We start from the raw sequence: 27,641 nt of genomic DNA, 5'->3' as shown, positions 1-27,641 counted from the left end.
TCCTTTTAAATTTTATCTTTGGCTTCCTCAAAGTGCTTATCGTAATGCTTATCAAATTCTTAATAAGTAGTGACTAAAAGGGCAGGGAATAAAGTCATTACACATTATTTTAAAGCTGTGTGGGCGGAGCCGAAATAGCTCAGTTGGGAGAGCGTTAAACTGAAGATCTAAAGGTCCCTGGTTCGATCCCGGGTTTCGGCAGGCAAACGAATCATTTTAATGTTTATTAAAATACTGAATGTACTAACGTAAACAAAATACACACAGAACCAAAAAAATAGGCGACTTTTTTTTTTTTTCTCAAATTCGTAAAGGAAGACACAAGGGGATTGTGCAAAAAGACGATTATTTCAGTCGGAGAAACCTAAGGATGGACTTCTGCTGCTGCTGCTGCTGCTGCTAAGTCGCTTCAGTCGTGTCCGACTCCGTGCGATCCCATAGACGGCAGGCCATCAGGCTCCTCCGTCCCTGGGATTCTCCAGGCAAGAACACTGGAGTGGGTTGCCATTTCCTTCTCCAAGGATGGACTTCTACATTTCTCTAAATGGAAGTAGTTCCAAATGTGCTAAAGGAAAACCACTTCTTTTTTGTAATATTTAGTGTATATCTTCTTTCTTGTTTCGGATTCTGTTCCATTTATGCTATGCTCCTCTTTCTTCAAACCTACACCTTCTTCATCCCCACGGAATTACTCCAGCAACCGTAAGCCAAAGTCAGGGGGACTCCACTTTCTCCCGTTCATTTCTACTTAATGATTCCCCCTTTCCTCCTAATCTTATTCTTTGCCAGGTTCTAGTGCAAAGGAGACCATATCCCAGGTAGACATGAAAAAGGGAAGTTTAATATGAGGAATATCAATTACGTTTTTCTCGACGTCATTTTCCCTCAGTAAAAATTTATTGAATAAGTGGACTCCTATGCAATTCTGAAGAGAGAGAGAGGCAAGGCAGGAGAACTGAAGAAAGTTTCCTAGAAAATGAAGTCATCTGAGTTGAATTGAAGAGGCGGCTCCTGGCTGGAAGAGAGTGCGGGGCAGGGTATGTGGTAAACTGAGCCAGAGCCTTGAAAGAAAGAAGAGTCATGATACTCCTGTGGTTTCCTCTTCCCCTATCTCCTAATTTTCTGGTTCTTCACATATTCCAACCTCTTCCTACTCAGAGGAAAATTTTTCCCTCATTTACAAGGTTAATTAATACTCCAGCTGAGCTTTTGACAACCTTCTCCTAAATTCCATTCTACCCTTGGGTCTTTGATCTCTCTCCCTCTTACCTGCCTCTCTTCAGACTACAAAATGCCTAATCCTCATCTTAGACAAGAGGAAGAGAGCACATGCCCTCCTGTCTTGCCCTCAGGCTTCTTCCCCAGAGGCTTTCCTTCCACTCACCACCAAACTTGTGTCAGGAACAGTATTTGTCTCAGCTTCCTTGCCTTAATTGCTCATCAGCTTATGTCTGCCTTCCAATCCTAAGAAAGCATTACCATCAGCCACTCAAATTTCTAATGCTTTGGCTTTTTTCCCCCTAAACTTAATTTTGTGCAGAATGCAAACTATTGACAACTCTTCCTTCATGACACAGACTTCCTTGGACATTTTCTCCTCTGTACTCTCTGGCTGCTCTGTTTCCATCTTCCCTCTCCCAAACTTCTAAGGACTCTTTTTAGAAATGGCTACTTCTCAGTGGCCTGACCTCTGTCTTTTTAAAATTCATTTTTAACTTTTAGATGATTGTAAGTTCACATTCAGTTATAAGAAATAATGAAGAAAGATCTCATGTATGCTTTACTGAGTTGCCCCCAATGGTGACACATTGGAAAATTATAATGCAATATCAGGAGCAGGGTATTGATATTGATAAAGTCAAGATACAGAACATTTCCATCACCACTAGGGTACTCAGGTTGCCCTTTTATAGCTGCTGACCTCTTATTTCCCCCACCCCAACATCTGGCAACCACTACTCTGCTTTCCATTTCTACAACTTTGCAATTTCAAGAATGTTATATAAATAGAACCATATATACAATATAATCTATTGGGACTGGCTTTTGCACTCACTGTAATTTTCTGAAGATTCATCCAAGTTGTTGAATCTTTCATGGTTCATTCCTTCTTATTACTGAATAGTATTCTGTATATTATTCACCAGTTTGAACATTCTCCACTGAAGGACATTTGGGTTGTTTCCAGGTTTCTACCAGTATGAATAAATATACTGTAAACACTTGTGGATAGTTTTTATGTAAACATCAGTCATCATTTCTCTGGGATGTATGTTCAGCAGTGCAACTGTTGGGTAGCATGGTACTTGCATATTTAGTTTTTAAAGAAACTGACAAAGTGTTTCCCAGAGTGGCTGCACCATTTTACATTCCTATCAGCAACATATATAGCCTCATCAACCTTTGGCGTTGTTACTAGTTTTATTGTAGCTCTTCTGATAGGTATCTAGTAACAACTCATTGTGGTTGTAATTTGCACTTCCCTAGTGGCTAATGATGTTGAAAACTTTTTCGTGTGTGTATTTGCCATCTATATATCTGCTTTGGTGAAATGTCTCTTCAGGTCTTCTGTCCAGTCGAGGAAGAACTTTTGTGTACAGGTTTTTGAGTGAGAAGTTCCTTAAGTTCAGACCTGTTGCACATCTGTCTTGGATTATACACTTGTCACGTAATGCAATATAATGAAGTAGTATTTACAAAATGCAATATAGCCTTACTGTTTTGGGGAAGGCCGATTGCAGAGTGGAGAAATCCCCAGGATAATAAGTCATTAAGAAGAGTTTCTTCCAGTATGCCTGACTGTACCACCCTACCCCTGCGTGCAACATCTAAAGATAAAGCAAACAGGTAGTGTTAAAAAAAAAAAAAAAGGCAGGCCCAAAATGGAGTCATTTATGCTAAGCCTCGTTGTCACCAAGCCCAGACTTAATTAGCATTTTTGCCCACCTGGAAATGTAATGTAAAACCAGTCAATCAGGAATTACCTGATCAGTATTAGATAATCTAGCTCCTGCCATCCCCTAAAGGAAAGAAATTCAGCAATTACTAATCATCTTCTTTCCCTAATATAACTTCCTTGTTCCTGCTCACTTCTGTCTACTAGAGCCTTCCATTTTATACAGCTCCTCGGAGCTCCTTCCTATCCGCTAGGTTGGATGCTGCTCCATTGGCATCGATTTTTGCTCAAATAAAATCTTTTTTCTTAATTTAAAATGCCTCAGTTTATCTTTTAACAGCAGTATGCGCACCGCCCTGAAGTCAGGTGGTTGGCCCTGTGCGAGAATAATGCTGAGGAAAAAATGATTCTTTTTTTTTTAAGACAGAATCCTGTAAAGGGAAGGTGAACAAAAGAGACCGGGTCTCGTTGGATGTCCGGGCAGAACTCCAGGCACGGCTCGCAGGCGCGGTCCCACCGCCGCCCAGCACGGGGAGTTTGACCTGCTCCGTGTCCGGCCTGGGCCGGGTCCCCCCCTCCTTAGACAACCTGGTACCCCCGGGCTCCCCCGGGAGCCCCATGTTGGTGCCGGGCCCAGTGCGGACGCCCGCTCTACACAGCGCCGGAGTCCCGAACCCCCGGGCACCCACGATCCGCCGGCCTCAGCCTCCCAAGAAGCTGGGATTACAGGCGCGCGCCACCGAGCCCGGCGCGGGGAAACGAGGCGCCGCGGGCCTGGAGGCTGCGGCCGGCTACCCTGCAGTGATGCGCGGCGGGACCTGAGGGGCGACTCCCCTGTTCCCAGCCCGCTACCTCCTCAAGATTGCTAGAAAGGGCTCAAGAGACGCAGAAAGCAAGGGCAGAGATGTGAATACGCTTCTTATTATTGTGTTGTCCGGGGAATCTTCGCATAAACGGCCGTAAATTTATCAGAGGATGAGCGTTCAGCTTTCTTCGCAAATTTCAATGCGCGTACAAACTCACAGAGGGATCTCGCCAAAATGCAGGTTGTAATGCTGTGGATCTGGGGGTGAGCCCTGAGATTCTTCATTTCTAAGAAACTCCCAGGTGTGGCCAATCAGCGGCCCGTGCGGCAAATGACAAAGTTGTTGACGCTTTGGAACCGGATGGTTCTACACTTATTTAACAGTGACAACGTTATATTAGAACATTATAGAGAAAAATAAAAGATACCCACTGTTGTGCCCTCCCAAACGATCGTAGGCATCCATCCCACTACACCCCACCCCGCACCCTTTTTAGTTCCCGCCCTCCTGCATGCATAATTTTTTGCCTGGTTGAAACCTTGACATATGTACAGTAGCATCTTGGATGCATTTGTTTGCTGCTTTGCGGTAAGTAATAAATAAATGCAGTATGTGTTAGTTGCTTAATCGTGTCTGACTCTGAGACCCCATGGACTGTAGCCCGCCAGGCTCCTCTGTCCACGGATTTCTCCAGGCAAGAATACTGGAGGGGGTTGCCATTTCCTTCCCCAGGGGATCTTCCTGACCCAGTGATCGAACCCAGACCTCCTGGATTGCAGGCAGATTTTTTACAGAAATAATAATAAATGTAGAGAACTGTTCAATTACTGCTCTGTCAGCCAACATTTACTGAGACCCCTCTTTGTGCTGTCCATCTGGGGAATCAGAGAGCACAAAATGCACTCTTCTGAGGAGCTTGTGGCCTGATTAAAAAAAAAAAAAAAATCAGCGAGAATTAAAAATTGTATTCTTCCATAGATGTAAGGGCAGGATTTTGTGTAGAGGACATCATCAATCCAGGCACCTAACCTAAAGATGGGGAGGATTTACTGGAGGAGATGATAGCTGAAATGTGTCTTAAAGATGAGCTACGATTAGGCAGGTAGGGAAGGTGAGATCAAGATTTATAATAACAGTATTGTAAAGTAAAATAAAGTAAAAATAAAAAAAAATTTTTTTAAGATTTATAATAAATATTATTGGGTCTTCCTCACAGAACACACAGTTTCTGAAACCCTAGGACTTTCCTAATTGATGAGAGCCATAAAGGTGCCTTTTGTTATATTAATGAGGGAATTTTGGAACAACTAACTTGGAGGGGTCAGATGGCTAAAGAAACTAATCTGATTGAAGGGTTGAAACTCTCTGTCCCACCTTCACCTCCAGGGAGAGGAGAGGGGCTAGTTCAGTTCAGTTCAGTTGCTCAGTCGTGTCTGACTCTTTGTGCATGGACTGCAGCATGCCAGGCTTTCCTGTCCATCACCAGCTCCTGGAGCTTGCTAAAACTCATGTCCATTGAGTGAGTTAAATTACTGGTGGCCTATGATTTAATAACAGAGCCTATATAATGAAGCATCATTTTTAAAAATTAAAAAAAAAAGAAAAAAGGACAGGGTTTGAAGAGTTTGGGGCTGGAAATGTGAGGACTGTGACCAGCTCAGAGAAGGAATGGAAGTTCCATGTTCCCTTTACCCATACCTTGCCCTTTGCAACTCTCCCTTCTAATTATTCCAGAGTGATAGCCCCTTATAATAAGTCAGTAAACTCATACAAGCTCAACATTCAGAAAACTAAGATCATGGCATCTGGTCCCATCACTTCTTGGCAGACAGATGCAGTGGAAACAGTGATAGACTTTATTTTGGGGGGCTCCAAAATCACTGCAGATGGTGACTGCAGTCATGAAATTAAAAGAAAGAAAAGTTAGACCGACCTAGACAGCATATTAAAAAGCAGAGACATTATTTTGCCAACAAAGGTCCATCTAGTCAAAGCTATGGTTTTTCAGTAGTCATGGATGGATGTGAGAGTTGGGCTACAAAGAAAGCTGAGCTCTGAAGAACTGATGCTTTTGAACTGTGGTGTTGGAAAAGACTCTTGAGAGTCCCTTGGACTGCAAGGAGATCCAACCAGTCCATCCTAAAGGAAATCAGTTCTGAATATTCATTGGAAGGACTGATGCTGAAGCTGAAACTCCAATACTTTGGCTAACTGATGTGAAGAATTGACTCATTTGAAAAGACCCTGATGCTAGGAAAGATTGAAGGTGGGAGGAGAAAGGGACGACAGAGGATGAGATGGCTGGATGGCATCACCGACTTGATGGACATGAAAAGTGAAAGTGAAGTCGCTTAGTCGTGTCTGACTTTTTGCAACCCCGTGGACTGTAGCCTACCAGGCTCCTCTGTCCATGGGATTCTCCAGGCAAGAACACTGGAATGGTTTGCCTTGGAGTTGGTGATGGACAGGGAGGCCTGGGGTTCTGCAGTCCATGAGGTCGCAAAGAGTCGGACATGAGTTAGCAACTGAACTGAAACTCATACATAAAATGTTTCTCTGAGTTCTTTTACCTAGCAAATTAATCAAACTCAAAGAGGAGTTTTTAAAAACTCTCATCTATAATCAGTTGATCATATGCACAGCTGACAACCTGGACTCATGATTGGCATCTGAAGTGGAGGGCAGTCTTGTGGAACCCAGCTCCTAATTGATAAAATCTGACATTATCTCTGGGTAGATAGTGTTAGAACTGAGTTGAATTGTAGGACACCCAGCTGGTGTAAAGAACTGCTTGGTGATGTGGTGGAAAATCACACATGTTGGAATTATGTCAGATCCATAGGGCATGGAAGGATTCTTTTCATGAAGCATCAACAGGTACAGAGCTGATGATGAAATGATGAAAGTTGCTCAGTCGTGTCCCACTCTTTGCGACCCCATGGACTATACAGGTCAGTGTTCTGCTGCTGCTGCTAAGTCACTTCAGTCGTGTCTGACTCTGTGCAACCCCATAGACGGCAGCCCACCAGGCTCCCCTGTCCCTGGGATTCTCCAGGCAAGAACCCTGGAGTGGGTTGCCATTTCCTTCTCCAATGCATGAAAGTGAAAAGTGAAAGTGAAGTTGCTCAGTTGTGTCTGACTCTTAGCAACCCCATGGCTGCAGCCTTACAGGCTCCTCTGTCCATGGGATTTTCCAGGCAGGAGTACTGGAGTGGGGTGCCATTGCCTTTCTGCAAGGTCAGTGTTCTGGCCTGGAAAATCCCATGGACTGTATAGTCCATGGGCTCACAAAGAGTCGGACAGGTACAAAGCTGAAAAGGTGTCAAAATCCCTAGTTCCAAGTTCAAGTAGACCTGAGCAGAGCATCAACAATGTACAGGCCAGAGAGTAAGACTAAGATGATGTTGCAGATGAAAAAAAAAATTAGCTTATGTGGTAGTTAGTCTCCCAAAACTGACCCCAATGTAGCAGGTCTCTCAGTAATCACACCTTTGTGTAGCACATTTTCACAATGAATCTTGGCTGACCTAGTAGAATTTCACTGAAATGACATTTTGCCCATTCTAGGCCCATCTGAGTCATAAGAACCCCAGCAGCTTCTGATGAGGTTTCTTGAAATGCTCAACCTGAGAAGCTCCTTTTCAGAACCCAGCCACATGGAAAGGCCACAGTCAGGCACTCTGGGCAACAGTCTCAACGAAACTCCTAGCAGATCGTAAACACCAACTGCCAACACCCATCACATGAGCTGTCCATCTTGAACAACTCAGCCCAATCAAGTCTTCAGAGGATCGAAGTTCCTGCTGACATCACATGGAACAGAGTTGCCCAGATGAACCCAGTCAACCAACAGAATCAAGAGAGATAATAAAGTGGTTTTCTACTGCTATCACAGCAAATGTAGTGGCTTGAAACAACACAAATTTATTGTCTTAGAATTTTGCAGGTCAGAAGTGATACATTTGGGGACTTCGCTGTGGTCCAGTGGCTAAGACTCTGAGCTCCCAATGAAGGGAGCATGGATTCAACACCTGATTGGGGAACTAAGATCCCACATACTGTGTCTCCAATAATAAAATAAAACAATTAAAAAAGAAGAAGAAGTGAGCGTAAGGTATTGGCAGCCTGCATTCCCTTCTGGAGGCTCAAGGGGAGAATCTGATTCCTGTTTCACAGAGTTTGTTTTTTGCAGTGGTAGGACTGAAGTCTCTGTTGTCTGCTGCCTGTAAGCTAATGGACACGCCCAGCTTCTAAGGGCTGCTGCCTTCCTTGGCTCTTCAAAGCCATGAATGATGGGTCGAAGTCCTTCTCAAAATCATATCTCTTTACCTACTCTTCTTTTCCCCCACCCCACTTCTAAGGACTCGTGATTGGGATCATCTCCCCATCTCATGGTCCTGAATCACATCTGAAAAGTACCTCTTACCATGGAAGATAACATGTACAGGTTGTAGGGATTAGAGAATGCCTTTAGAATGGCCATTATTCTGCATACCACAAGCCACTGTGTTTTGGAACTCTTTGTTACATTTTAGTAGATAATGAGGACACAGTGTGAGCCTTATTTTCAATACCACAGACTTGAACTTTACCTCAAAGGTCCTTCTCTATTTCCTCCTCTTCCCAGTCTCTAAATTATGGAGTTCTCTAAAGTCCCTACTGAGTCCTCATGTATTCCCCGCCTTTATCTTCTCCCTTCATGAGCTCACCTGATCACCTGACTTTAAACACCACCTACACCCTGATGATTCCCAAACTTCAATTTTCAACCCCGTCTCTCCATTAAGCAGATCCTTTTACATGACTGACATTTCCACTGGATGTTCAAAAGGCATCACAAACTTGGTATGTTCAAAGGTCTCTTGATTTCCTACCCATCCCCACACCTGCTGCTTCTCCAGTTCTTTTAATCTTAATAAATAATCATAGCAGTACTTAAAATGTGTGAAATAAAACTTGGATTCTAATAAGTTATATTGTAGGAGAAGGTGATGGCACCCCACTCCAGTACTCTTGCCTGGAAAATCCCATGGATGGAGGAGCCTGGTAGGCTGCAGTCCATGGGGTTGCTAAGAGTCAGACACAACTGAGCAACTTCACTTTCACTTTTCACTTTCATGCATTGGAGAAGGAAATGGCGACCCACTCCAGTGTTCTTGCCTGGAGAATCCCAGGGACGGGGGAGCCTGGTGGGCTGCCATCTGTGGGGTCGCACAGAGTCGGACACGACTGAAGTGACTTAGCAGCAGTAGCAGTACTTTTAGCAAATAAGAAAATTCTGTTTTTCTTGCTATTTGGCTGCCCCTTTCTGGTATTATTATTATTTCATTCTTAAGTAGTCGTATTTCCCACAAAATGAATCATTTTTTCAGTGTATGAGTTTTGTCACGATCAACATAACATCAAACAATACTGGAGAAAGAGCATATACATTTCTGTTTTACTGTAGTACTTTTTTCCATTCCCATCCTTAAAGCATTTCCAAATTAGAGAAGTACATTCTTCTTATCCCATTCTTTGAAAATAAAGATTTTATAGCAGGCCAAATTTTAGCATATTTTCTATGGCCAGCAACAATGACAGCCACGTTGGAGGCCCAAAGACTTTATCTCATTGCATTTGTATGAGGTTAAAAATCTCAGTAAGTGCTTCTGCACATTTTGAAGAAAATAAAACTGAGTATAAACTTCAATAAACCGTGAAAACCTCAACATCATGAGTAAACAAGCCACAGTCTTTTAAAGCAATGCTATATGCACACGGAGTGCAGGACATTTAGCAGATAAGACCTTTTTCATATTCTTCGGTAAGGCTAAATAGAATTTGCCAAAATTCACATTTGCACCTCTGCAAATTGTGCAGATAGATGAACAAGACCTAGTTTGTAGTTAAACAAGATATCAACAATCATTTAAGTATGTAGCGGTTTTCTTAAATCTACATACAAATCAAGAAGACGATATTCGACACTATGTTTCACGTGAAGTCCTAGGAGCTAGGGAAACAGTTTTTGGTCACCGTATTTTGACACATCACTTGAGGTTGTTATATTGTAGACAGCAAGCTCATCAGACAGAATCAGCTCCATGTTGCAAGAGACCAATACATGGTATCGAAATTTACCTTTTTGTTTGCCTCCTGGTTGCAACCTCTGCTAAGTCGCTTCAGTCGTGTCCGACTCTGTGCGACCCCATAGACGGCAGCCCACCAGGCTCCCTCCTCCCTGGGATTCTCCAGGCAAGAGTACTGGAGTGGGGTACCATTGCAACCTCTGAATCAGACTTTTCAAGTGTTATACCCAACTCTATTTCTGAATGAGCACTGGTGTCATTTGGAGACAAGAAAACCTGATTGGAAAGTTCTTGCCCGTCTAAACCCAGATTTGGGAGATTCAGTCTCCCCATGTACTTTCACACCTCCTTTTTCACCATGCCCAAATCCAAATCCTTTTCTGCATACTGTGCAGTTGCTTCGGTAACTTACCTCCCTAATCCAGTTATATGTGTTCTTCAATCCGTCATTTAGACTTTTTCAGTGATCTGGGTCATGCTAGAATTCCCACGGGAGTTCGTTTGTTCCCACTTTCATTATCTAGACTCTTAGAAAACATGGTCATAATATCCACAATGTTAAACACAAAGCTAACACTATTTGGACAAAAAGCACAACAGTTAATCTACAGGCACAGCCAAACTGTTGACGCCCACGACTACGGATCGCTTATTTTGCCTATTTAAGCCACAGCACTCAGAGGGATGCAACAATGGACCGCCCATTGTTGCGAACGAGAAATTACGATTGCCCTTATCAGCGGCCAGGGGGAAAATGCGACTGCAACTACAGAAGCTGAGAAAGACGTGCGGCATCCATTTGACGGTAAATCAATGTTCTTTTCAGCCTTCCGGGGTGGGGAACCCCGGCGCTATAAAGTTGCAATAGGATTTTTTGTCCTTTCCCCAACCGTCCGTAGCCCATCTCTGAACCCCGAAAACACTGACTTTTCTCAACTGGGGAAGAGATTTCCCGGGAGGTGGGGCTTTCCCGAGACTTTCCCTGCAAACCAAGTGAAAGTGTTAGTCGTCGGTAGTGTCCATCTCTGTGCGACCCCATGGCCTGTAGCCCGTCAGGCTTCTCTGTCCCCAGGCAAGAATACTCGAGTGGGTTGCCATTTCCTTCTCCAATACAGTAAGTAAACCAGGCTTTTCACCTATTCTTGTTTCTGTAACTACAACTCTTATACCATCAGATTCCCACGAGTTTGCAGCAAGGACACCTTACTCTTTGAACTATCAAGTGCCACATAGTCCGGACGGGCTTCCTCTGGACGGAGCAGTGGTCGGGGAAGATTGTAGTCCGTTGAAAAACTGATGGGACTGGGGGAGGTGTTTAAAAATGAGGACAAACCGCTTTCTGGGAAATTTGCCTGCGAAGGAGCAAACGAAATAAAGCGACGGCTTGAGACCGAGGCGCCGAGTCAAAGGAAGTGTTTTGTTATTTAAGACAGTGAACACTTAAAAGTGTTCAAAATACGGATGCAGAAGAATCGAGTACTGAAGGAAAGAAGGATCATGAGAAAGGAAGTGGGCAGTCTTCCTTTTCTCTAGAGACCACAGGGATGGACGCCAGTGTAGTTTTAGTGCAGGTTTCTGGGCAAGACGTTAAGGAAATTTTTTTTCGGTTGTGAGAAGTGGAGGTCATCAGTTCAGAACAAGCGAGATCAACAGCGACAATCCTCACCTGACTCAGGTTGTAGAAGCTATTGCACTTGTGCAGAACAGCTTTGCATTTCCAAATTTAAGTGAGGGAAATGTACAGCAAGACCAAAGTTTAAGCAAAGTAAAATCCAGTGTTAAAGATATTTAATGAGCAAACGTTGCCACCTGCCTCCTTAGCGCAGTAGGCAGCGCGTCAGTCTCATAATCTGAAGGTCCTGAGTTCGAACCTCAGAGGGGGCAGCTAGCTTTTTTCCCTCAGGCGTCAAAAAGTTACAGCCTCTCGTCAAAGTCTGCTTCCTGGCCATTGAGCTGAAAGTGCCCTCGAAGAGGTTAAGATTAAACTTTATCTTCCTCCCAATTGGTAGGTACAAAAATATGCAGACATGTGCCTCTTTATGTGTAGTGACTTGTTTTCTTCATTTCTTTCCAATGGACAACCTCAAAATTCCTCTGATTACTAGTCCTTCTTGAAGCAGTATCCTATTGGTGCACTCTAATTTATTGAAAAAAAAAAAAAACAATGTACAGATATATTAAAATCTGATATTCAGTTTTCTCAGTAAGTTGTTTCCTCTTCAAATATATATGCCGTCTCCTTGCCCTGGCCTCCCTATCTAATCTGGTTCTAACTGGTTTCCCACCTGTACTACAGTAAATTGTTGTTGTTCTTTAGTAGATAAATCATGTCTTACTCTTTTGTGACCTCATGGCCTGTACCCTGCCAGGCTCTGTCCATGGAATTTCCCAGGCAAGAATACTGGACTGGGTTACCATTTCCTTATCCAGGAGATCTCCCTGACCCAGGAATCCAACCTGCCTCTCCTACAATGGCAGGCGGATTCATTACCACTGAGCCACCAGGAAGCCCATGGTATAGTGGTCCACAAAACCATCCCCACCCAAAACCCCCGAAAAGGACCTTATTGCAATTAGAGTCTTTGCAGTTGTATTGGGCTTGCCTGATGTAATCGGGCTTGCCAGGTGGCGCTAGTGGTAGAGAACCCGCCTGTCAACACCAGAGACCTAAGAAAGGAGGGCTGGATCCCTGATCAGGAAGATTCCCTGGAGGAGGGCAGAGCAACCCACTCCAGTAATCTTGACTGGAGAGAATACAGAGAAGCCTGGTGGCCTACAGTCCATAGGGTCGCACAGAGTTGGACATGACTGAAGCAACTTAGCACACATGCATGCACATGTAATTAGTTAAACTAACATGAGGTCATACTGAATTGGGGGTGGGGGGAGTACCTTAAATTCAGTGGCTGGTGTCCTTATAAGAAAGTGTGTTTCATCCACTCTTGTATTTCCAGTGCCTAGCACAGTATCTGACAAACAATAAAAGTGAAAGTCGCTCAGCCATGCTCAACTCTTTGCAACCCCATGGACTGTATAGTCCATGGAATTCTCTAGGCCAGAACACTGGAGTGGGTAGCCTTTCCCTTCTGCAATAAACACTTGTCAAATAAGCCAGTGAATTAATTAGCATATTAAATGTTGCTGTTTTTGTTTGTAGGTGTGTGTGTGTGTTTGCCACATTCCCTGTAAGAAAGGTTTTTTTCTGTCAAAGGAGAAGTTATAAAAAATAAAGAAGTGATTCATTCTTAGAATAGTTGAACACAAAGGTATATAGCCAGCTTGTGCATAAGATTCCTAAAATGGAGGCTTGTTGCCAATCCTCTGTTCTTTTCACTTCTTGATTCTCCTTACTCATAAGAACATTTTGGCAGGCTAATTTTACCGGCTTTATCCTGGACATGCGCAAAGAACTAAAAGAATGGGGAAAGGAGTTAATATAAATCCTCCAATCAGGAACTTAACAAGTGCTATTCGTGGCCCTCATGGAGACCAATTGTCCAATAAAAACTTAGGTGACCTCCAGGAAAGATTTTAACTCTGCTCCTCAACCTATGAGGAGCAAAAGGAGGGAAACTACATCTTTGGGATAAAAACCGAGTGGACTCAGTGTGTTTGCCTCCAGACCTTAGTCTGTAGGACTCCCTTCTGCAGAAGTAAACTGCCTTGCTGAGCGATTTTTGACTGTGTGTCTTATTCCTGAGACCCCGAGAGCATTTCCAACATTCTCTATCACTATATTCAATTCAGTTCAGTTCAGTCGCTCAGTCGTGTCTGACTCTTTGCGACTCCAGGCAATCAACACATCAAATTTGGATTTTTGCAATAATCCCCGCAAGAAGCCCTACCTACTGAAATTCATCCTACAGTTCTCTGGCCTAGTCTGTGCTGGAAAAAGAGAGCACAATACTTAGGCTTCTCCTGCTAACTATCCGGACCTCAGACAATCTATATTTCAGTGTAGTTCTCTTAACAGTTCATTCTGGTGCAGAATGGAAAAGCTGTATCCTGGGGAACATTTTGACCATGTCCTCTTGAGCCTCAGTCTCTGATTCCAGGAGCCTATATCTGCTACAGTTTAAGCAATGCAGTTAAGGATTGCAGAGAGGACAAAAGACTGGATTGTCTGGCTGTTAGGCAGTTCCTTAGAGAATCTTGATTCTCACTGGAGCCACCACTATTCTGAATCTGTTCCTCTCCTTTATAGAATTAGAAGCTATTTTTTAATTCACTGATTTCTTCAGACTTGCAGGACTGATCACAATAGCCAAACATTAGAGAAATTCCAAGCCAGAGTATAAACATATTATAGCCATATTGATGTTTGATCAGCATATTCTTTCTCATGTAAAATAAACTCTATAGTGGAAAGCAACCAATATTTGAAGATTGTTCTATGCACCTGTAATCAGAGTAATGGAAGTATAAATTATTAATGACTAGGGGCCGAGAGAGGGGCGGGCCGGGCACCACGGCCACGGCCGTGGAGAAGCTGCGGCAGGTCCTAAGTGGCCAGGACGATGAGGAGCAGGGCCTGACCGCACAGGTGCTTGATACCTCGACGCTTAGTTTCAACACCAGGCTGAAGTGGTTTGCCATATGCTTCGTCAGTGGCATCTTCTTCTCCATCCTTGGAGCTGGATTGCTGTGGCTCCCTGGAGGCATAAAGCTTTTTGCAGTGTTTTATACCTTTGGAAATATTGCTGCATTAGCCAGTACATACTTTTTAATGGGATCCGTGAAACAACTGAAGAAAATGTTTGAAACAACGAGATTGCTTGCAACAATTATTATGCTTCTGTGTTTCGTGCTCACCCTGTGCGCTGCCCTTTGGTGGCATAAGAAGGGACTGGCCGTGTTATTCTGCATATTGCAGTTCCTCCCGATGACCTGGTATAGTCTGTCATGCATCCCATACGCAAGGGATGCAGTAATTAAGTGCTGTTCTTCTCTCCTGAGTGGAAAGCTGTTTGAAAAGAAGGAAACTATTTGAAAAGACCTTTTAAAAGTTGATGTTCTGTTTCTGGTGTGGTGTCCTTTTCCTGATACAGTGATCACTCCAGAACAACTGCACCGACCATCTAAGCCCATTTTGTTTACTGGTAAAACTACGTACCCATTAAACTGTTAAATGCTTGTGACAGTAAATTCATTATGTGCCATTAAAATGCTCTGCCAGAGACGATGAGATTTTAATCATTGCCAAGTGTAAATGATTTTTAACCTGTTTTTAAATCTTTTTTCTAAACAGCATTTGAGATGTGAATATTTAAGGATAAACCTACACTGCAAGATATATTCAGCTTTTTTGGTGGTTTTTAAGGGTCTACATTTTTAAAATACGTTTTTAAAATAAAAACTTTAAATGTGAAAGCTTTTACTGTCAGCTAAACTGCTTTATTGTATGTAATAAAAATAATATATAAATCTTCATAATTTTGAAATAAACCCACACTTGGAAAAAAAATGTTAATGACTATGATATCAGGCAAGGATGGTCCTGTGCACTCACCACCGAAATAGTTAAGCCAAGCCCCTCAAAACAATAGAATTCTGATCCTAGTATGATATTTTTCTAAATAGGGCCACATTATCAGGTAGATATTCTTTTTACCCTTACGGAGCTTTGCAGTCCAGAAATGCCTTCTCAACCATCCATTATCAACCAACTCTTACTTCACTTTTAGGAAATTTTTTTGTTCTGGTACAAGGCCATGGTACTAAGATTCTTCTTAAATGTTAGCTGCGACCGTTCTGATGTAGTCATCCCATATATTCAGCTCAGCGTTTGCTTGAGTCACTTACACTTTTCCTCCGCAGAAATACACTCGGAGGTGGAGTCAGAGCTGGATACCAAAAGCCTAGGAAAGCGCCCGAACAGGGACTTGAACCCTGGACCCTCAGATTAAAAGTCTGATGCTCTACCGACTGAGCTATCCGGGCTCCCTTAGTGGTGGCTTGTTTCCTAAATATCCTAACGTGGAAAAAGTAAAGTACACGGACTTTAAAGTACAAAGTTTAATTTTGTTTATATTCCTTTATCTTTATTCCTAAGTCTATCTTTGCAACCTTGAATAGGGCTCACAACTACTTCTGTCCCCAGGTCATGAGAAAAAAAATAATTCTCATACCTGAGAGATAGTAACCAACTTTTTCTAAATGTTGTATAAAACTAGAGATATCACCTGGACCATCTTGTCCTTCATCTTCAAAATTTGAGCTCCAAGTCTCCCCCTAGCCCTTAAGAATGCCTAGCACCAAAAAAAAAGCCCTCAATAAGTAGGCTTTAAGAACTTATTTTGAGCAAACAGCTTTGCCCTCGGCTTATAGAGTGGAAGGCCACCACCTCTGCCCTAGTGGAGTTTACTGTTTAGAAGTGTCAGCCTTGTAAATGACGAATTACATAATAAATGTTTGATTACTGTGATAAATGTGCTTAAGAAAAAGTACAGGTTACTGAGATGTGTAGAGAAACAAACATATAATCTCATGACCTGAGTTTCCAAATTAAATGAACAACCCACTCCAGTACTCTTGCCTAGAAAATTCCATGGATGGAGGAGCCTGGTGGGCTACAGTTCATGGGGTTGCAAAGAGTCAGACACAACTGAGCGACTTCATTTTCCTTTCAATACAAGTAAACTCTTGGAATAGTGTCTGGGATTTGCTAATGGTTAGGTGAAATGTAAGTGTTATTATCATTATTATTTTTATTGTAAACTACATAAATTAGAATATCATATTTAATCGTTTGGTCATGCTGCCTTAGACAAATTACTTAATCTCTCATCCACTTTCCTCCCTCAAATCCTGCAACAGAAATTTCTTCCTCAAAGGTTGCATTTAACATGATGATAGGAGGTACATTTCCAATTATGTATTTATTCATGCCACTATTCAAAATAGATTTGAGGTGGTCTACACAATTTCACTGTAATAAGATAAAAAGAAAAACATTACTAGACTTAAGTTAGGATAAAGGATAGAGGTAGGAAATTAAAAGTCTGCACAATAAAGTGCCCCCTGTCCCCAGATCTCCAAGACAGTGGGTTGATTATAAGGGGAGGTGACCTCTTCCAGGGGGTCAGAGAAGAATTTTCCCAGACCACGATGTTTAAACTAAGAGTCAAAGGCTTTGTACTGTAAAGTTTATAGTAATAAACTAGACAAAAATGTGGCTCCCACATTCCAGGAAGTGCAAAGAGCAGAACACTTTGAGAACTTAATGAAGGCCTGTTGTACTTATGTGCAGATCTCTTCTTGGGACAGTATTGAGAAAAGTGGGGGCAAGTTGAACAGAAAGAGAGAGACAGAACAGAGACTGACAGGCTCAGAGGTTATGGCTAGGAATGCATCATACAGATTTCATTCTTGCAACAATATAAAGTCATTGGGGATTTTAAGCAGGGAGGAACAACATGGTCAGAGATAATTTCAAATAGAGCATGCTGGTTTCACATAAAGAATGTGGCGGCATGGGACAAGAGATGATAGACTTGGCCTACTGACTGACTGTGTGGCAGTGCTGGGGAATGGCAGTACTGGGAGCACTTGGGCCCAGACTCTTCCTTGGGACCTAGAGAGGAAGCAGTGTCAAAATCATTTCTCTCTGTAACTCATTGCCCTAAAAAGCAATTTACTGGGAGAGGCAGAAATAAGAGAATAGGAAAGGGCGCTTGGAATCTTCTGCGAATTCTCTGGAAAGCATGGAGTGTTTGCTCTGATTTTGATCTGCCTTGTGAATACCTGAGGTTTCTGCCACCAGCAGCAGCAGGCAAGCTCTGAGTGATCAGAATATTGAAAGGAAGTGACCTTCTCCACGATTGTCAACATGAGATAACTGCATATGTGCTGAAGGATTCCAAAAACGTGTTCAGCTGATTGCATTCAGATCAGATCTCCTGAGGCTGCTGTTAAAAATCCAGATTTGTCTTGTCTGTCCTGTCCCACTCAAACATAGCAAATAAACTCCATGAGATCAGGAGCATCTTCTGTTGCATACAGTGTGGTATCCCTTAGCCCCTATGTTATCAGTCAAGGTCTACAGCTGGAACAAGAATTTTGGAGTAATCTTACTGAAATTACTATTTTGTGTCTGAATATTACACGGTTCTGTAAAAGAAAATTACCCGTTCGGTTTCATCAAAGCAAATTTCCTCGTTTTTGTTTTGTGTTTTGTTTTGTTTTGTTTTTTAAGACCTACGGAAGGAGAAGAAAACAAACAAAAAACTAAAACTACACGTTGCCCCCTCTGAGGTTCGAACTCAGGACCTTCAGATTATGAGACTGACGCGCTGCCTACTGCGCTAAGGAGGCAACTGTACCGCCCCTTTCAACAAAAGGTCTACCAACTTTATTGCAAGAAAAAAAATTATCGGAATCACAATGCCTCAAAAGAAGATGGAACTGTGGTTTAATTCGCGTCTAAAATATCCAAAGTTTGGAAGCCAGAGCCACGCAGAACAAGGGTAAGGGCCTGACTGCCAGCCCAGCTCGTTTCCCGTGAAAACTGTCCTGCGAAGACAGGGCAACTGAATCTGGACTTTGCAGATTGTGGAGATGCGCTACCTTCTGAAAAGCAAACAGGACTTCAGTAGCAAGGGCTGCACTCTCTGCCTCCCTCATGAGGTTCCGTGGAGGAGTTTGGTCTCTTGAGATGATGAAGGAGGGTGGGTGAGGCGGGACCCTCGAGATTCTTTCCTCGTTTTTTTTTTGTCAGCCTTTCTCCAGGCTCAAACCAAACTCCCGGACTTGCTCACTCCTATAGTCCGGGGGCTTGCTCCGGAGTCCAAGTGGATCTGGAGCCCACAGCATCCACTGGAACTCTCAGTCTGCGTGACTCTTTTTTCCTACATTGGTGACAGATGGGGCAGGTGCCTCTTCCCGCGCCACCTGCGGCGTCACCATTCAAGATGAACCTGGGAGCCATGAGAAAGTAAAGTGTCCGGGGTCAGGGGGTTCTCGGGCTGTGGTGGGAGTGGGGAGGGGAACGCTGGAGGAAGGGCCCCGGGGACAGTGCCGAGTGGCGAGGGCCTGGCGGGGCGAGAGAGAGGAAAAGGACCTGAAACGGGTCGCAATTTGGGTCAGATGATATGCACGTTAAAGCCGGGCTCGTGAGGGGTAGCGTGGCCGAGCGGTCTAAGGCGCTGGATTAAGGCTCCAGTCTCTTCGGGGGCGTGGGTTCGAATCCCACCGCTGCCAAGGTACTTTTGCACCTCAAGCGGGTCTATGCATTCCAAGTCCAACGCACACAACAGTTCTCACAGGCTCCAACTTCAGGTAGGTTCCTCTCCTCCTACAACATCCGTTTTCCCAGAGACCAGAGATGACACCTATAGGCACTGCCCCCGAAACAGTGTCCACCTCATGATAAGCCTTCAACTGATTATTCCAAGGAACAAAAAGTTACTGAGCATCTACTGGGCATGGTATTTACTCCCTCGTATTTTCACCACCCAGGAGTATAGAACACATAACAGACTTTCTGTAATTCATACTTTTATGTAAAAAAGGAAAAGAAAAAAATCAGATCCTACTGTGTACCACCTGCTAAGTACTTACTTAGGCCCCGTAAATGCAGTAGTGCTTATTATGGATGCATTATTCCATAAATGGTGGACTGATGAACGACGGTCAGTCTCCCTGAATCCATTTGTAACTGGAGACAGGTCCTGCCCGGCCGCAGTTCTCAGCATCCCTGCAGCCTTCTCATTTCACATTTTAAATCCTATTTATGCTGATCTGAGGTGTGGCAGCTCTTCTTATATTCAGCTTCCCTTCACCTCACATTAAATAGAGGCGCTTTCCCCACTCAGCAGGTGTCTCTGCGTCTTCTGTTGGGCGCCCTCAGTCTCTGCTCCAAGCAATTCCCTCTGCCTTCAAAGTTTCTCACCCTTCAGCTAGGTAGTTGCTGTCTCCTGGAAGCCTCCCTTGATCTCTCTCCAGAGTTAAAATTAGGCACTGAGCACCTGGATGGGAACAAAGAAGGAAGTGCCTGCCCTGGTGCCTAGGAGAGAAGACAAGCAATAAGAAGGCACAATTTCCACTGATAAAGAATCCAACAATGGAACTATGAATTACATTGTAATGTATAGTTACCAAAACAAAGAACATTAGGACAATGTATAGACAATGTATGGAAGGACATACTTCAAATTGTTTCCAGTGGTAACAGTGTTAGAGGACAGGGAGATTATAAATTGTACTTTAGACATTTGTTTGAGTTGTTAGACTGAGTGGATATTTATTTCATAAGTCCAATAGGTGAATTCACAAGTCTGTAAATTAAAAAAAATTTTAAGCCCAGTCTGATAAATACGGCAAAGGAGAAATAGAACAAGCTGGGGAGCTTGTAGCAGGGCTGAGCTCAGCCATCCCTTCCTCTGGCAGGTTTTCCTCATTGCTACCTGACACTAATGGCGTATTCCTGTTGTTTTGCATTGGCCATGCTCTGTTATCACTCTATCTATCACTTATTTTAGCATTTACCATAACTTTTGGAATTGGAAAATTTTGTGTAATTGTCTGCCTTTCTCTATGCATCATAAGCTTTGTCAGATATAGAATCATCTTTCTCTCACTTCTCCACATCATGAAAACTAAACAGATATTTCTGGTAAGTAGTAATGAATAAATAAATAGATGAAAGATTATCTTCCTAATTTGTGAAGTGAGTAAGGTATATAGAGCTGAGGCACCAGGAAGACCTTGAGATCTTCAGTTTGAGGTAGGGTCATGTGTTCTAAAGCCCCATTTCTACAGGACACTCCAGCTGAACTTGGTTCTTGACCACTGATTTAGCCACACTGACTTGCTCTTTTTGGATTCAGCTCTGCTACCAGGTAAGTGTAAACCATTCTTGCTCAGATTTTGAGGGAACAGATTGTTTCTGGATTGTCAGACCCAGTCATTTCTTCCCCTAAACGTTCCCCTCAGTGGTCTTTGTTGACATTCACCTTGCAATATGAGGTTCACATTCACCTTGTGAACCAACCATGGATGATTCCAAAGGAAAATAACAATCTTCTGAACTCCAAACTCATGAATAAATAAACCAACCCATGGCCAGATCAGAGAAGGCGATGGCACCCCGCTCCAGTACTCTTGCCTGGAAAATCCCATGGACGGAGGAGCCTGGTGGGCTGCAGTCCATGGGGTCGCTAAGAGTCGTACATGACTGAGCGACTTCACTTTCACTTTCCACTTTCATGCATTGGAGAAGGAAATGGCAACCCACTCCAGTGTTCTTGCCTGGAGAATGCCAGGGACGGGGGAGCCTGGTGGGCTGCCCTCTATGGGGTCACACAGAGTCGAACACGACTGAAGCGACTTAGCAGCAGCAGCATGGCCAGATGCCCTATCTTCCAGCTCCATAACAACTATCCTTCCCTGAGATAAAAAATGTGCTAAGGTTGAAAAAACAATGATTTTATGCCCCCTTTTTGCCTTGTCTAGCCTCAGAGGACAATTTAAAGGCTATCACTAAAGAGCGGGCTTTTGAGGTTCTGGTTTAACTTTAAAACCAACGGATACAATAGAATAGAGAGTTGATGTTCATGGAGGGAAGAACTTAGGAAAACTGTATAAGTGACCTGGCCAAAGTCTTTGAATTTCACTGTTGCCCTCTCTGCTGCTGCTGCCAAGTCGCTTCAGTTGTGTCCAACTTTGTGCGACCCCATAGACAGCAGCCCACTAGGCTCCTCTGTCTCTGGGATTCTCCAGGCAAGAATACTGGAGTGCATTGCCATTTCCTTCTCCAGTTGCCCTCTCCATCTCCCCCAAAATATATTCACTTCAATCCATATTTACTGAGCACCTGTTTTGTGACAGGCAACTTGCTCGATTGTAAATCCAGCAAAAGGATGAATGGCAGAAAAATGACTCAGGAATTCATAAGCATTCCCATTCATTCTTGGGAGATTACCAGAGGTCCATAAAGAATGTAGGGTCAGTAAATAATATTTAGACTGACTAAAGTAGGCCACCTCACGCGAAGAGTTGACTCATTGGAAAAGACTCTGATGCTGGGAGGGATTGGGGACAGGAGGAGAAGGGGACAACAGAGGATGAGATGGCTGGATGGCATCACTGACTCGATGGATGTGAGTCTGAGTGAACTCCAGGAGTTGGTGATGGACAGGGAGGCCTGGCGTGCTGCGATTCATGGGGTCGCAAAGAGTTGGACACGACTGAGCGACTGAACTGAACTGAAAGTAGTAATTTATACTGAGTATTTTTTCCAGTGATGCTACATGTATGATCTCTTTATTATATGTTGTTCTTAAAAATTACTAGATAATCATGTTATGTCAATAAAATGAAAATTTAGAGAAATAAATGACCATGCCCAGCACTATGATGTCCTCTCTTGGCCATCCACACTCCAGGATACGTTTGTGGGACCCTATGGCTACTGGAATATCGTACCTGGTAGCTAGAACCTGGAAAGGAACCCTCCACTTGGCAAAAAGCCACAATCATGTCCTTTAGACTTGTCAGATTTAGCCTATGGAGAGAAGGAAAAAGACACTCCGACTCGGGCTATTTATTCACTCCTTCTTTAATTCATGCATGCATTCATTGATTCATCCTTTAATCTATGTGTTCATGCAGCAAGCGGAGAAAGAAATGGCAACCCACTCCAGTATTCTTGCCTAGAGAATTCTGTGGACGGAGGAGCCTGGTGGGCTGCTGTCCATAGGGTCTCACAGAGTCAGACATGACTGAAGTGACTTAGCATGCATGCATGCATTGGAGAAGGAAACAGCAACCCACTCCAGTATTCTTGCCTGGAGAATCCCAGGAACAGAGGAGCCTGCTGGGCTGCCATCTATGGGGTCGCACAGAGTCGGACACGACTGAAGCGATTTAGCAGTAGCAGCAGCAGCATGCAACAAGCTATAGATTAAGTTTCTATTAATACTATGGACCAGAACCATCGGGTGTCAAAGAGAAATGAGAACCTGTCCTGTACTTAAGGCATCTCAGAGTGAAAGGACAGATTTTAAAATGGCAAACACATAATTACACCTAAGCAGGAAGCACCAAGGAACTTTGAGGTTGCTCTGGAGGCATTTGCAGTTATGCTAGAATGAAAAGCGAAGCTGTAGAGAAAAAATATATGTGTTAATTTTTCTTTTTTCCCTTTTGAAGGGCAAGATGGAAATCCACTTTGCTTTTGGCATGTGTCGGAAATAAAAGCAAAATCAAAACCGCCAGAGGTAACCACTTCCTCAGATCAGGATCCTGCCCTTCCCAGACATCAAGGGAAAGAAATATGGGAAGAAGGCTCAGGGAAAACAACCTCCCACAACCTCCCACTCTTGAGTTTGGCTTCTCCATCGCCCTCCGGCTTAAAAGTGGCAGATTTTCCATCCCTCTCTTAAAAAAAAAAAATAGAAAAAAAAAGCCTCCATAAATTAAAAAAGAAGAAAAAATCAATTAGGAAGAAGAGCAGAGCTTTCGGTTAAAGTGGCACATTTCATTTTAAATCGTTTTTTATACATCTCTGTTGGTAAAAATAAATAAAAAGCACAGTGATAGAATAATTTTAAATGAAGTACAGTCTATAAAGATTTTGGATCACTACACTGTGTACCTGAAACGAACATTATAAATCAACTATACCTCAATGGAAAAGGAGAGGGGAAAAAAAGCACAAAGAGATATCAGATGGACAGTGTAGCAGGTTAATAACAAGAGTGGTTCCATGGTGTAATGGTTAGCACTCTGGACTCTGAATCCAGCGATCCGAGTTCAAATCTCGGTGGAACCTTCCTTATTTCTTTATTTTTCACGTTCCAATCCCTTACCAGAGTGAACCAAGCTACTTTCAGTGTCTGCACTTTTAATTTTTGATAGGTTCGGCCAGTGAGAAAGGGCGTGAGACTACGATCCCAATAGCCCGCGAGCTCAGGACAGTCTGTAATCACCGAGTCTGTGTACATGTCTTTCCGTTCCGTCAGGCTCCTTTTTCTGCCAGGACGCCTCTAGGTTAATGAGCGTTCGGTGAAAACCGCCTTTCATGACAAATCGGAGCACAGAGAAAAACGAGATCCATGATAAGTAGCAACGGAAAAGAAAAGGGTTGGACCTCATTAGGGGTCAGTCGTTAGGGCTGAAAGGGGGGAAAGTAGAAAGAAGAACGAATGCAATGGCTGAGAAAGTGTTGAGAAAAAAGTCTGTCAGAAGTGGGATTCGAACCCACGCCCCCATTCGGGGACCAGAAACCTCTGTCAGAGGAAGCTTGTTTGAGCTTGAGTCTGGCGCCTTAGACCACTCGGCCATCCTGACAGGTTGACTATTCTCGGTAAACAAATAAAACCTTCAGATTCGCTGGACGTGCATTCCTCACGAGCTGTTAAATTCTTTTGTAGTTTGTTTCTCCGGAAAAAATGGGAATCCTTGTAAGTTAACTAAACCTTCTTTCTCAGTAGAGTCAGCAACTTTGACTGAACCTCTGAATCCCGGGTACGGTTTGACGTTTCTTCCCTCTCCTTCCCTCTGCCCTTCCCTGTAACCCCAGGATGTTTAAACTCGAAGATCCTAATGACCCGGGACCGATCCCCGACTGGACAGGAGCGAACTCCCTTTACTCATTCCCAGAAAGGATGCAGAGTGCAGGCTCTATTCGCGAGAAGGTTCCTGGCAAACCAACCGAACTGGCGGGAATTCAACGGGGAAGTAGCGATGGAGCCCGTGTAGACATGGGGAGAAAACTGGTGGGTTAGTATAGATCAGAAAGAGGCAAGGTGAGTGGCTTTTACAGACCTTGAGCATGAAGACTGGATGTGGATGTGAGTTTCAGAAAACAGTAACCAAAAACAGGAAGTAGTAACCAAAAAGAAAAAAAATAGGTTGATAAACTGGAATCCATCAAACCTAAAAACTTTGGTACAGAAAGCTCTTTCTCGGCTCCATCTTCATGGTAGCAGCAGTAGCCACGGTTTAGTCACCGACTCACAGTTCTTTGTCCTCGGCCAATAGCTACACACACTGGAGGTGACAGGCCAGGAGTTGTGGTTGTTTAGTCTCTAAGTCATATCTGACTCTTTGTGGCCGCATGGACCAGCCAGCCAGCCTCCTCTGTCCAGATCTTCCAGGCAAGAATTTGCATCTTCTGCATTGGCAGGCCAGGAGACGGTCACCCATCTAAGTTCGTGTAACCTCCCTCAAGGACATCACTCAAGCTGTGCCCCCTGGCAGGGATGCTCCTAGAGGATGAGGCTACCCTGGGCCAGTGTGGGGTGGAGGCTCTGAGCACCCAACAAGTAGCCAGCCAAATGCTTAGAGGTGAACTCCGTGGTCCCTGGCTGATGCTGGGTTAGAATCCCAAAGTGGTCAAACAGGAGAAAAAGAAGATGGGCTGGACCAAGAAGTATATGCAGTATAACCAGAGCTTTGTCAATATTGTGCCCACCTTTGGCAAGAAGAAAGGCCCCAAGGCTAACTCTTAAGTCCTTTGTAATCCTGGCTTTCTCTAATAAAGCCACTTAACCCAATCAAAAAACAACAAAACACACCATTAGAAAAGTGACAACAGAGGAAAGGCTGTGTGAGAACCAGAAGGTGACTGCTTGCAAGCCAAGGAGAGGGACCTTAGGAGAAATCGCCCTTGCTCACATCTTGACCTTGGACTTACACGCTCCAGAAAATATACTGAAAAAATTAATTTCTGTTGTTTGAACCACACAGGCTGATGTTTTGTTACAGAAGCCAGAGCAGACTAATACAAACATCTTCCAAGGTAGCTGAAGACTCTTAAGAGTCCAAGACAGAGGATGTCAGTCCTCTGTAGGCCAAGCCCAGCATCATGTAGAGTCATTCTGCTATACTCTGTGGGTCAGAGCATTCTAGGCAAGTCCAGATTCAAGAGAAGAATAGAACTGCAACTCTCAATGATACAATGTCACTATCCATATGGAGAGGAAAGAAACTGATGGTGACCCTCTTGGAGGTCGCTAACCATCCCTGCCCCCACCTAGCCCCAGTGGCCTGTGAGCTTAATAAGGGCAGGAAGCAGAGGGTATTTACCAGTCTTTCAGTGAAATCCCCCAAAGTCTTGATGTTTGAAAAAGTGGGTCAGATTAGCTTTCTTCCCCAGTGTCTCCAAAGATTTTATCCTCAGGAAATGGAAGACAGTTAAATTTGGGGAAGCTAATTGCCAATTCAAAAAGAAGTCATATTTAGAGAATTCCATGGTGGTCCAGTGGTTAGGACTTGATGTTTTCAATCCCAGGTCTGGGAACCAAGATCCCACAAGCTGCACATCAGGGCATGGCAAAAAAAAAAGTAAAATAAAATGACTAAAGGAATCACATTTTTCAGTATCAGCATTGCCTGAGTATGCTTTGAATTCTCCTATCCTATATCTTGTCTTAGATTGCTCTTTAATCTAGGACCCTTCACACTGGTTGTTAAAAGCAATAACCTACACCAGGGAATGTTGTTAAAAGAACTAAATGACAGCAATACTGGTATTGGATTTTTTTTTAATTGTCTAGCAGATACCTGGGACAGCTAGAGAGGACACATACTATTATGGTTAGAACTTACTCTCTAGAGCTGGTCTACCCAGATTCCAGTCCTGGTTCTGTCATTCACTGACTCTGTGACCTTAGACAAGTTAACAATTTCCCCAGCCATAAAATGAAGATTATGATACTAGCATCACCTTGCAGGAGTTAGAAAGATTTTGTGCTTTAATGAACAGAGTGCAATATATAATAACTTCTTAATAGGTACGTATTAAATGAAAAAGTCATCTCTCCTTCCCCATCAACCTGGAAGAATAAGAGGAAGAATTGGTACAAATCAATTATTCTTTAAAAATTTCTTAAATGCCCCCCCCCCCCCCGCCCCGCCCCTATTCTCAGTCCTCCTTTAGTTCCATAGTAGTCCATTCTGAGAGTTTGCCCTGTGGGTTCTCTTTTGGTGGGGTTGCTGGGAGATGGTCAGAAAACCACAAAGCCACACTTGTTGAAAAGGAGAACTTCTATCGCTTTCCAAAGTGCAAGCAAATCCCTCTTTCTTTTTCTAAGTTTTTATTGGAGTATAGTTGCTTTACAATGTTGTTAGTTTCTACTGTATACCAAAGTGAATCAGCTGTACATGTACATATATCCTCTTTTTTTGATTTTCTTTCCATTTAGGTCACCACAGAGTATTGAGCAGAGTTCCCCATGCTATACAGTAGGTTCTCACTAATTATCTATTTTTCACATAGAATCAATGGTGTATATATGTCAATCCCAATCTTCCAATTCATCCTCTACCCCCAAATCCCTCTCCTTTATCAAATGTCTTACTCTCCTCTATTTCCTGCAAACTTCACTACTACACACCTCTTTATTGCTCTGTCTTACGATGCCTCTCTCCTCCTTGCCTGTTTGACCTTCATTTTCCTTAGAAATACCTGAGGAGAATGGCACTGCGTATCCTGATTCTTTTCTAGCCTACCTGCCCATTCCCCTGTTCCTTATCAGCTCTTATTCTACTAATGTCCTCTTGTGTCACTATTGCTTTAGTCTCTAGATGGGTCCTCCTAGTTGGTATTGCCTTACTATGACCTGCACCATCAATTTGTCATTCCTGTGTTCGCAAAGCATCAGTGGAACCTCCCCCCGGATACAGGGTCTGTCCTCCACAAGCAATGTTATCACCATTGCTTTGTTTTCATGACTTTATCTAACCAAATTTATCAGTACTGTCTGTCCAAATTTTCTTCCACGTATTCACTCCTAAACATTCCAAATCAGATTCTCTTACAGTTTGCCAATACCCTCCCAATAGTTTACTTATTAATGCTCTTACCCAACTCAATGGACATGAGTGACTAAACTCCGGGAGTTGGTGATGGACAGGGAGGATTGG

The 27,641-nt window shown here is 43.4% G+C and overlaps 1 protein-coding gene and 7 non-coding genes across 8 annotated transcripts; 5 read left to right on the top strand and 3 right to left on the bottom strand.

The window, feature by feature from the left end:
- Positions 1–128: 128 nt before the first annotated feature.
- TRNAF-GAA (transfer RNA phenylalanine (anticodon GAA)) lies at positions 129–201 on the top strand. The gene has a single exon. It is a non-coding gene; the product is annotated as a tRNA-Phe (tRNA).
- An 11,383-nt stretch (positions 202–11,584) lies between these two features.
- On the top strand, positions 11,585–11,657 carry TRNAM-CAU (transfer RNA methionine (anticodon CAU)). The gene has a single exon. It is a non-coding gene; the product is annotated as a tRNA-Met (tRNA).
- Positions 11,658–14,205: 2,548 nt separating this feature from the next.
- LOC128055560 (vesicle transport protein SFT2A-like) lies at positions 14,206–14,763 on the top strand. Its single transcript, XM_052648171.1, has one exon. It carries the CDS (start codon positions 14,206–14,208, stop codon positions 14,761–14,763), a length of 558 nt encoding a protein of 185 aa, XP_052504131.1.
- Positions 14,764–15,640: 877 nt separating this feature from the next.
- TRNAK-UUU (transfer RNA lysine (anticodon UUU)) lies at positions 15,641–15,713 on the bottom strand. Its single transcript has one exon. It is a non-coding gene; the product is annotated as a tRNA-Lys (tRNA).
- A 2,300-nt stretch (positions 15,714–18,013) lies between these two features.
- On the bottom strand, positions 18,014–18,086 carry TRNAM-CAU (transfer RNA methionine (anticodon CAU)). Its single transcript has one exon. It is a non-coding gene; the product is annotated as a tRNA-Met (tRNA).
- Positions 18,087–18,889: 803 nt separating this feature from the next.
- On the top strand, positions 18,890–18,971 carry TRNAL-AAG (transfer RNA leucine (anticodon AAG)). The gene has a single exon. It is a non-coding gene; the product is annotated as a tRNA-Leu (tRNA).
- A 4,501-nt stretch (positions 18,972–23,472) lies between these two features.
- TRNAQ-CUG (transfer RNA glutamine (anticodon CUG)) lies at positions 23,473–23,544 on the top strand. Its single transcript has one exon. It is a non-coding gene; the product is annotated as a tRNA-Gln (tRNA).
- A 407-nt stretch (positions 23,545–23,951) lies between these two features.
- On the bottom strand, positions 23,952–24,062 carry TRNAL-CAA (transfer RNA leucine (anticodon CAA)). Its single transcript has 2 exons — positions 24,025–24,062; positions 23,952–23,997 (listed from the first exon to the last, which is right to left on the bottom strand). It is a non-coding gene; the product is annotated as a tRNA-Leu (tRNA).
- Positions 24,063–27,641: the final 3,579 nt, after the last annotated feature.

Source organism: Budorcas taxicolor, chromosome 11, assembly GCF_023091745.1.
Source record: "Budorcas taxicolor isolate Tak-1 chromosome 11, Takin1.1, whole genome shotgun sequence".
NCBI classification, from domain to species: domain Eukaryota; kingdom Metazoa; phylum Chordata; class Mammalia; order Artiodactyla; family Bovidae; genus Budorcas; species Budorcas taxicolor.
This window is presented reverse-complemented; position numbering and strand designations above follow the sequence as displayed.

Bases quoted from the DNA above. Each gene is read 5' to 3' on its own strand.
- LOC128055560 (XM_052648171.1), top strand. From the start codon at position 14,206: ATGACTAGGGGCCGAGAGAGGGGCGGGCCGGGCACCACGGCCACGGCC.